Genomic DNA, 11,265 nt, shown 5'->3' with positions numbered 1-11,265 from the left:
CTCTACTGGTAAGAACAAGAAAGATGCTGAAGTGTGACTATTTCTCATCAGTATCGTCCAGGTAGTAAAAATAATATACACAATAAAGCATATGAATCTATTGGGAGCCATACAAAATTTCAAAAAGTTAAGATTGATAATCAAATTCTAGTGACAGTGCATTCATATATTTAATGGCACCAATTTTAGTTGTGAAAAATCTTAGTTGTAAATGGCTGACTCGTGTAAGAATATACTCACAGGCAAATGCCTCCACCACCTATAGGTAACTTGAAATTTTTCTTATATTTGAATTTTCTCTTATTATTCAATCACCAAATACCCGATCAAAGGCAATCCTTGTTTTAAAACTTTTACCTATGGTTGAATGCCCTCCTTACTCTTTTATTTCCTGATACCAAATTATGAGGCAGAATTATTTTTGGAAGAAATTACTTCCAAAGTTAATTAGGAAGAGTAGGAAAGTTATTTTATTGTTTAGTAGCCTGGTTAAGGTTTGCCTTCATGGCTTCTACTTACCCCTGCCCTACAAATAACCTAACCCCTAAGTGCGAGCATACTAGCATGGTCCAACTAAGTAACCCTAAAGCATCAATGTTTCTGGCAATAATGATTTCCAGAACTCAACACAGAAATATTTTTCCCTTTCTGTATGAAATTTAGTTTAAAAGCAATACTGTCATGTTATCATGGGACTCTTTAATAAACTATAGATATAACCAGAATATCTGTTAAATTTATAACACTTAACTTTCATATCCTTGAAATGTCACTTGACACTAGTTTTTAGTGTCCATAAAGCACTTATTCTTATGAATTATGAACATAGTATGTGAAGTAAGATGAGTCGCAAATTTACTCTAATTTTTCTATAATAGGTATTCAACACTGTAGAGAAATGTAAACATCATCTTTATTATTAACATTTATATTTGGTTCTGTAAACAAAGTTGGCAAAAAACAAACACCTAAGAATTTTTATATATATTTATAAAAATTTCAAGAATATGTTCTTTATCCCTTTTGAAAGGTATTTATTTTTTTAAAGTCTAAAAGCCAGTAAATGTAGAAGCTGAAGGGGAAGAGGAAAACACTGACGACAGATTACTTGAATCTCCCTCCTCCCAAATATGAAAAACATCACATACTCCACCATTTTCCGTGTAGCTTGTGAAACCCAAAAATTCTGACGTCTCCTCACTAGTCTGAAATAAGTCCAGTAGAGACTGTGAACTACAAATTCTGTTTTCCTCTTGCATAATAAGACATTCAGTGCTTTTCTTATCTAAATCCACATCGGGTTCCAGATTTTCTTTTTTATTTCTTCCTAACAATATTTTTACTTTCCGACAGATTTTACCAGGAGGTAAACTGTCCATATTCTTCATGTCACATTCTCTGGGTTCCCCAAGCCGACTTTGGGATGGAGTGTTTGCCTGAAGAGTTAAGTGCTCCTGTGAACTGTTTATTGCCAACAGACCAGAATCATGACCAAATACTGAATGAAGGTCCTTTTCCTTCAGATCCTTTGCCGGAAAAAGCACAGCATCTGACTTCTGTTTTAGTTGAGATGCATTATTATCCATAATGAAATTAGAAACTTGTATAGATGTCTGTAGCCTACACAGACAATGATCTGTTCGTCCTTCTTCCAAGTCGTTTTCATTTATAGTTAATTTATGTTTAGAAATATCAAGAATGCACCCCTGTCCATTTTTATCTGGAGGTAGATGTATAAAATTTTGTTTTATGCCATTTTCAGCTGGATTTAACATAGAACATTTATTTGTTTTCTCAAGTCCTCTCAATTCATTTGAAGGGTCAGGGATGTGCTCTGAAATAAACACAAGATTTCCAGCTTGCTGGGTTTCTTTATGTAGAAAACTCCGCTCAATCACCTGTATATTCTTTTTCCCGAAGTCTTTCTGAGAAATAGGTTGCAATTCCAGCTTTTCTTTTGGTTCAGACTTTTTCAGGATATTTGCAGTAATAGGAGAAAGGGATCCAACACTATATTTTAATCTTTTTAGGAGAAAAAAAAGAAAAAGAATTGCATTAAAAATTTCTTAGTAGTCAAAAATTAACTTAGTAAAAAGCTTTTAAAACAGTTTATGAAACTTATTTAACTTACGTAATATTACAAAAACACAGAAATCTTAACATGTAGACAAATTCACTTTAAATGTTTTTAAAGTAATAAAATTTTAGATATACAGCTGAAAACTATTGTACCCCTCTCCCAATCCACATTCTTCCCTTCCTTCCAGAGGTAACCAGCATCTTGAACTTGGTGTTAAAAGCTCTTTTAACCATATAAACCAAACAAAGATGATAGTAAAGAGATTTGAATCTCTTTCATTATCCTGAAAAATTTCCTAACTTCCATGCTGTGATTTACATTAATGTTGTCTTTTTCTATTTAGTTAGCAATGTGGAAATAGCATTTATTGGGAGATCTAAGGCAGAAACATGTATTTATTTATTTATATTTAAGTCTAAAATATCTAATATCCTAGGTAACTGGAAACTTGGTATCTTTATACTTCTAAAGATGACAAATTAGTAATCCTTAAGTTTCATACACATATTTGAACTGAAACCTTCTTGTTTATGGAGTCTCTTGATATCCTTGGCATGCTAGTTTATATTAGATAATCCTAAATTATACATAAATAGGAAGAAACTTAATAGCTTACTAATTATGCTTTATGCTATACATGTCACAGATAACACAGAGAAATACAGAATTCCACCTCCTCCGTCAAAGCCAGAATGGTTCCCTTTATATTTATTTTCTTTACAGTTTCACTTAAGATTCCTTCTGAACAAATGGAAGATAAAAAATATAAAAACACTAGTCCAACCTGCTCTCTCCTTTCAAGTCTAGTGACGTCTAGGTGACTTGCCCAGAGATTAACACTGTACAGAGAGTAACATAATTAAGGAATATCTAGTTATATGTAAGTACTAGTTCAGATTTTGGTGCAGATTGAATTTTTAGGGAATTCTATATTTTTACAGTAGTCCGTATAATTTTAATAGCTGGAAATATGCCTCCTCTCCAAATATCATATTTTAAGTCAGTCATGAACAACCATTCTGAATGTTATAGAAATATGAGGTTTAAGAACTATTCTACCTAGATACAGAAAAAAGACTTTCTAGTTAATGTTCAGAACCTGTAGCTTAGTATCATATTTTCTGATCTTCTTTGTGCCTTAAGATTAATCTAAAAACAGATATAAGGACTGAATAACCTATTGAGTTATCACCAATTCTAGGGTCTATGCATTTCTTTTTTAGATTTATGGGCATAATCTAACCAGGATCATTTTGTTGATGTGCAACTATTGTACACTGAACATCACTGTATTCAATGTTTACAAGTCCTGTCAGTACCTTCAGTAATTATTACTGGCAAGCAGAGTTGAAGCAGAAACATTTAGTAAAGCACAAACAAGACCTAATAGAGGTAAGTGGAAGACAACTTATTAAAACTTCTTAAAATTAACTAAAAATTCTAGCATTTTAGTCCAAGTGGATGGTAAACTTCATGGACCGGGGGTTGACAAACTAGCACATGGGCTCAATCTAGCCTGCTGTCTACTTTCCTAAATAAAGTTTCATTGGAACTCAGCCACACCCATTCATCTACATGTCTGTGGCTGCTTTCATTGTACAATGGCAAAGCTGAGTCTTACAGTTCACAAACCCTAAAATATTTACTATCTGGTTTTTTAATTAAAAAAAAAATCCTCTTCTAGACTGTAATGTTGAGGACCTTAAAAGTAATCTAAGATAAACACTTTTGGTAGTAGAGAGGAGAGAGGAAAGTCAGTTCTTAACCATATTTATATCCTCACAATATATATTCCTTCTAAGAACAGGAAACTTTGTATTTATTTTTAGTTTAATAAAATAGTTTAATAGTCTATTAAAATTTAAAACTTAGGTGGATAAATTACCTTTTCTTTTTAGGCATGTCCCGTTCATATTCCACAAAGTCAAAAATTAACTTAGATATGATGTTATCAACAACTTGATAGCGATTACTCTGTGCAAAATTTCTGTGTTGTTCAGTTAGGAGATGCTAAAACAAAACAAAAAAGCACATAAATCATAAAATTATATTTTTAAACCAACAGATATCTTTTTTGTTCATTTTCTAATATTTACATGCCCCTAAAATTAGGTTTTTAATAACTATTCCAAAGTAATACCTTTTACTAGAACTTCAAAGGATGTTAAAAAAAAAAGTAACTTTTGAGAAACCACCAAAACTACAGTTGACCCTTGAACACAAGGGTTAGGGGCTCCCTTGCAGTCAAAAAAATTTACATACAACTATATCAGTTGTCTGCATCTGCAGGATACTGGTTCCATGACCCCTCGCAGATAGCAAAATTTGAGACACTCAAGTTTCCTATACAAAATAGCGTAGGTCAATGCACACAGTCAGCCCTCAGCATCCAGAGACTCCCAATTTTGGATCAAAAACAGTACAGGTATTTCTTGGGGCAAAGAAAAAAAATCCATATTTAAGTGGACCCATGCATGCAGTTCAAACCCATTTGTTCAAGGGTCAACCTTACTTTGTTTTTCAGTCTTCCATTTTTCAATAAGAAAAGTCAATTACTAATTTGTGGTTTCAATGTAACTGAAAACAAATGAGCTATATCAGAAAAACAAAGATATAGAGAAAAAAATAACATTGAACATTTACAGTGTGCTCATATTTTTGAAAACACTTTTCCTTTTACTAATTTATTTTTTCCTTATACAATTACCACTAAGTAAGATAGGGCTTATAAAATATTCAGTGAATAATATAAGCAAATGATTCTACTGCCCAGTGCTTATAATGGAGAATACAGAGAAGTTATTCTCAATCTTAAGAATAGTCAAGAATAAATATAAATAAGTTTAGTGTATTGGAATAAAACTCTCCTGAATGTATTGGAATAGAGTTCCTCCTGAATGGGTGGAACTTTCAGGCTAATTCTATTATTTGTCTGTCAGCTACAGTGAGTTATACCCAAAAGCCTGTACACCAAGATGATCATGGAAGAACCTCTGTTTCCCTAGTTTCATAAAATTTTAACTTTTGATGATTTGATTCTATTTCCAAAAACTCAATTCTCCAGTTTTCACAAAAAAACACAATACAGTTGACCCTTGAATAACAAAGGGGTTAGGGGTACCAAACCCCCGCACACTTGAAAATCTGAGTATGACTTTTGACTCCCTAAAATACTAATAGCCTACTGTTGACCAAAAGTCTTACCAATATAAAGGTCAATTAACACATATTTTGTATGTTTATGTCATCTGTTTACCAGATGCATTGTCTGTTAGTACCTAAATCAGTACTGTCTGACATGATAAAAAACGCTATAGATGTTATATGCATTACTAACAGTAGACATAAAAGATGAAAAGATATTGTGGGAAAAAATCCTATTTATTTACAGGTATAATGATTCATGCATTGATAATGAAGCAGGAATATGATTACTTCATGGTAGTAAGAATATCTCCAAAAATTTTTCCATATACTTATTGAAAAAACTCTGCATATAAGTGGACCCACACAGTTCAAATCCATGTTGTTTAAGGGTCAACTGTATTCAGGAATGTATATATATTCCCTCCTTCCTTGTGAAATTTACCAAATAAAAATTATATATGTCCAGTAATGTTAAATGAATAAAAAATAATTAAAATTTAAAAAGAAACATTAACTCTCCAAGATCTTATTGAGTTTATTCATGTTCTTGGAAGGAAAAATAATTAATTGAAATAAATTAAGAAAAACCACCAACTTTTGTATAGTTCCCCTCTACCTCCACCTAGCTCTTCTTATTCATCCCGTATCAACATTAAGTACCCTCATTATTACCATTGCACTTTATTCACTATTGTGATTCATCCCACTTGCAAGTACATATGTTATGTCTATCTTCTCTGTCAGACCATAAGATGTATAAGAATAGAGAAAATGTCTGCCTTGTTATTGCTAAATCTCCAGTAATCAATTTTTTTTAAATGAATGCCTTGATGCAAAGCAGCATATACATGAAAAACTGTAAAGTTTTTAAAAACATATCAATCCCAACATCTACTTTCATTAATTTTCCTTAACTTTCATTGAGTTTCCTTGGCAATTAGTGACCAAGATTTTCATTTTCTAGCCCTAACATTTTCTGAGCATCAAATGAGGATAACAAACTGATATTAAGGAAAACATTCCATTCCAGATTATTCTATTGTAACAACAGTAAAATAAAATTTAAGGACCGATTTTTGGGAAGGGGAAATACTTCTGAGAGAGTTTAGCTTCTCATTAAAAGTCATTTTAAGCTAATTGTATATTTCTCCTTTACTATATAAATAAAACACAAACTGACACAAAGCACTAATATATTTGGGGTTATAAAACAAACAAACTTCAATTAAGAGTCAGTAGACAGAGACAGTTTATAAATCAGATGTTTTTAAATATTATTCTTTTTCCTTAACTTTTCTACCATCTTCTACTAAAACCAAGCAACAAAATAAATTTGTCTACTATTTTAAAACTACATCCAATCCACTGGCAAATCCCCTTGGCCTCACTTTTAAATTATATCCACAATCTGACCATGTCTCACGACTTCTACTACCACCACTTGGTCTAGGCCTTCATCATCTGTTCTTTGGTCCCAATAATGAGTTTAATTTAGCACTTTTGTAGTTTATTTCAATATCCACAGGTCTTATTATTCCCTCACTTCTACTCAAATACTACCTTATCAGTTAGGTATTCCTTGTCTAGTCTAGGTAAATAGCAACATCACCATTCCTGCTTTATATTTTCTCATAGCACTGATCTAAATATTCTCTACACATACTTCATTATTCTTTTATCCTATGGTTACCTATCTCTCCTCCCCCCTCCACAAAATGTAATCTTTACAAGGGCAGAGAACTGGTCTTTGTTCAATGCTACTTGCTCAGAGTGGTGCTTTTTACATAGTAGATGCACAATAAATATTTGTTGAATAAATGATTTTTCAACATACATTTCCCCACTTTGGGTTCTTAAAATTTCAGGTAATTCTATCAAAAAGAAATATATACTAAATAATTTATCAAGTTATAAACCACAATCAGATGATTATTCATAGTTTTAGAAATATCAACCCCCAAACATAAAATCATATTTACAGTTTCGAGATCTTCATATTTTTGCAAGCAACATTCACAATATCCTTTTTTTTTCTTCTCTTTCAATTGGAGCTGAATTGGGATTCCATTACATTTATCGCCATCTGTCTGGATTCTAATAGAAATACATGATAAAAAGATTAACTACTGACAATTTTTAAAATTTATAGTCCCCACCTATCAAACAGAATCTGCCGATATCTGCACAAAGATTTATATAAAAAATACTTTTAACCATATTCCTTTTTAAGAAATTGAGAAGCAAACTAAGAATGTAATAATGATTCTGGAGCATATTCCAGATCACTTAAGATCACACATTTTAATTATCTGCCAATATTTTCACCACCTCCCTTCCATTCCCCGCCATCTATCTAAAGTCTCTAAATGTGACACACTTAAAAGAGATTCAGACTTCAAATTTAGCCAAGGGGCAATAAAAATATATTGGGGGTAGGGGGTGGAGAACCATTAGAGTGATCAACCCCCATGGCATTAAATGAATTATTTTCATGTTTGTTTAAATGGATAAAAAATTACTTAAAGGTTAAACCAACCTTAGTTTAACTTGAGTTTGCTTTTGGATATTAGATGGCTTATCTATATCAAATGGACTGGAAGGCTTCTGAATAGCATAATTTATATAAGGCATACTGGTCAGCTGAAGATAAAATGGTCTATAAAGTCTAAAAGAATAAAAAAAAACATGAAAATTTTTATGGTTAAAGAAAACAACGTTTGATGTTTTATATGTATTTTAAAATCATGCAATTCATCTGGAATCTGAAATAAAACGACAAAAATCAGTTAGACTTCCCTTCCCAATTCTAGACTCAATTTTTTTTAAAGTTAAAAAAATTTTTAATTGTGGTAAAACACATATAACAAAATTTATACTATCTTCACCATTTTTAAGTGTACAGTTCAATTGCATTAAGTACCTTCACAATGTTTTGCAACCATTAACACTATCCATCTTCAGGCTCTTCTCATCTTGCAAATCTGAAACACTATATCCAAGAAACAGTAACTCCCCATTCTCCCTTTCCCACTGGCCCCCGACGGCTATTCTACTTCCTGTCTCTATGCACTTAATGACTCTAGGTACCTCACTAAGTGGAATCATGCAGTTTTTTCTCTTATTTCACTTAGCAAAATGTCCTCAAAATTCTTCCATGTTGTAGCACGTGTCAGAACTTAATTCCCTTTTAAGGCTGAATATTCCATTGTATGTATGTACCACCCTGTTGATAACATTTGGGTTGCTTTTGCCTCTTGGCTATTGTGAATAATGCTATGAACACGCATGTGCATGTATCTCTTCAATATATACCCATAAGTGGAATTGCTGGATATGGTATTTCTAATTTTTTGAGGAACATCCATAGTCTTTTTGCCATAGCAGATGCACCATTTTCCAATCCCACCAAAGCCCAACACTTGTTATTTTCTGGGGTTGTTTGTTTTTTATAGTGGTTATCCTAATGGGTGTAAGATGTAATGTCGTTTTATGTACGATAATGATTTACATTTCTCGGATGAATAGTGATGTTGAACACCTTTTCATACGCCTACTGGTAATTTGTGTATCTTTGGAGAAATGTCAAGTCCTTTGCCCATTTTTAAATCAGGTCATTTGATTTTCTGTTGCTGACTTGTTTATATTAACACCTTATTAAATATATGATTTGCAAATATCTTCTCCCATTCCATGGGTTGCCTTTTCACTATGTTGTGGCCTTTGGCGCATAGACATTTATAATTTTGATGTAGTTCAATTTATTTCGTTTATCTTTTGTTGCTTGTGTTTTTGGTGTCATATCCAAAAAAATCACTGCCAAATCCAATGTCATAAAGCTTTAGCACAAGTGTTTTTCCCCCCAAGAGTTTTATAGTTTTAAAAGTTTTCCACTCATTTTGAGTTACTTTTATATATGGTATAAAGTAAGATCCCAACTTCATTCTTTTGCATGTGGGTATCTACTTTTCCCAGAACCGTTTGTTGAAAAAAACTTTCTTTTCACCACTGAATGATCTTGACATCTTTGTCAACAATGATTTGACCGCATATATAAAGATTTATTTCTGGGTTCTTGATTCTTTCCCACTGGTCTATATATCTGTCTTTATGTTAGCAACAAACTATTTTGATGACTGTAGCTTTGTACTAAGTTTTGAAATTAGGAAGTGTAGATCTCCAACTCTGTTTTTTCTTTTCAAGGTTGTTTTGGGTGTTCAGGGTCCTGTGAGACTACATATGAATTTTAGGATGGATTTTTCTCTTTCTGTAAAAAGAGTCATTGGGATTTTGATAGGGAATGCACTGGATCTGTACATCACTTTGGGTACTATGGAAATCTTAACAACATGAAGTCTTCATATCCATGGATATGGAATGTCTTTCCATTTATTGGTCTTTTCCAGGCTGAATTTTGAGTTGCATTTTCTCCCACAGTAACACATTTCATAAATAGAAGCATTCAACACATATTTATCACCTCAGTGAGCACCCAAGAGAATTAATTACATATGTCTAATTAATCACACATGTCTAACTGAGTAACTGGAAAGGCAAGATAAAGAAATCTGACTCTCCCATGCCAACTTAATTTACTTATAACTTAATCTTCATTAATATTATCCTATAAAACTTCAGAGTAAGTTTAGGAAAACTACCAAATAAAATGTTAGACTCAGCCCTGGTTAGAGCATCGTCCTGATACACCAAGGTTGTGAGCCTGATCCCTGGTCAACGCACATATAAGAAATCAAGCAATGAATGTATAAATAAGTGGAATAAAAAAAAAAAAATCAGTGTTTCTCTCTCTTGCTCTCTCCCCCAACCCCTCTCTCTAAAGTCAATAAATAAAATAAATTTAAAAAGTTAGACTCAGATTTATATTTCCAAATAGTACCTAATAATTTCTTTCTCACAAATGTAGAAGCAATTGTTAAGTAATTGTTATAAACCATTTAACATGGCACTGCATTTACCCAGAGAATGGTTATTTGAAATATTAAAGAAATGAGTTGGTCTCATGATTGTTCAAAACCAGATATTTCAAGAAATTATTATCTATAACATACTGAAACTAAATTGAGTCCTTAAGCACAAGTTAATTAATGCTACTTTGTTATTTTTACCACATGCACATTAGTATAATATAAATCTAATATAACAGTATTGATAGAGGTACATTAATTAGATTTTCTCTTTTGATATTGTATTTAAATCATAGATAGGACTTAGATACTTACTGGCTTGTATCTTCCACCTTTAGAAAAGGCTTTTTGAGTCTACCTGCTTGAAAACATATAAAATGTAGTATTAGATATTACAAATCCAGAACTTTTTTAAAAAAACAAAACTACTTTGGAAAAAAAAACCACACACACACACAAATAACCACCCAACTATGTAGCCTTTATCCATTTCATTTCAATCAGAAGTTTTAAGTCTCAAGTGAGTTATTTTATGACGACAACCCATTTCAAACTAACAGAAGCTCTGTCTATATTCTGAGGTTCTGAAACTAAATGGATCCCCCAAAGGATCTGGGTAGAATTTAGGAGGCTCAAAAGCTACAACAGGAAAAAAGCAAACTCAACTTTTATTTTTACTAACCTCTAATTGAAATTTGACATTTCCTCCAATTATGCATACAAGCAATATGGCACAGTAGTATTACCAGTGCTGGTAATTTTAATACAAAATAAAACAGGTATTTTCATATCATAGTAAGTACTACAGGTATCTCAAAGCATCATTTATGCTCATCACTTCAAAATTACAGCAATCAGAATCACTTTTAGAGCTTGATTTTAATATATAATAAAAACATGTACATCATTATTTCATCAGATAATTCTGATAACTGAATTCCAACATAGTTAATTTTCTTAGTAATCTAATTTTTTTAGAAAAATGGGTTTTTTCAAACATTACTCTGAGGAGGGGGGTAGTCCATAGGCTTCAACAGATTGCCACAGAGGCCCAGGTTCTTAAAAAGGCTAGGAACTACTGAGTAAGTCATGTAGAGTTATTTACATGATTTTTAA

At 32.1% G+C, this 11,265-nt stretch overlaps 1 protein-coding gene across 3 annotated transcripts in view; it reads right to left on the bottom strand.

The window, feature by feature from the left end:
* Positions 1 to 969: 969 nt before the first annotated feature.
* Positions 970 to 11,265, bottom strand: part of DBF4 (DBF4-CDC7 kinase regulatory subunit) — a 29,464-nt gene continuing 19,168 nt past the window's right edge. For 2 of the 3 annotated variants that reach the window (XM_016218886.2, XM_087821138.1), the window contains 5 exons: positions 10,465 to 10,510; positions 7,764 to 7,892; positions 7,207 to 7,321; positions 3,966 to 4,090; positions 970 to 2,022 (listed from right to left, as the gene is read on the bottom strand). In XM_016218886.2, coding sequence (XP_016074372.2) covers positions 1,050 to 2,022; positions 3,966 to 4,090; positions 7,207 to 7,321; positions 7,764 to 7,892; positions 10,465 to 10,510 — 1,388 coding nt within the window. In that variant the 3' untranslated portion in view covers positions 970 to 1,049. The remainder of the gene's footprint in view (positions 2,023 to 3,965; positions 4,091 to 7,206; positions 7,322 to 7,763; positions 7,893 to 10,464; positions 10,511 to 11,265) is intronic. The other variant, XM_016218887.2, reaches the window with a different exon arrangement.

This window comes from Miniopterus natalensis, chromosome 10 (genome assembly GCF_054644295.1).
Source record: "Miniopterus natalensis isolate mMinNat1 chromosome 10, mMinNat1.hap1, whole genome shotgun sequence".
NCBI classification, from domain to species: Eukaryota; Metazoa; Chordata; class Mammalia; order Chiroptera; family Miniopteridae; genus Miniopterus; species Miniopterus natalensis.
This window is presented reverse-complemented; position numbering and strand designations above follow the sequence as displayed.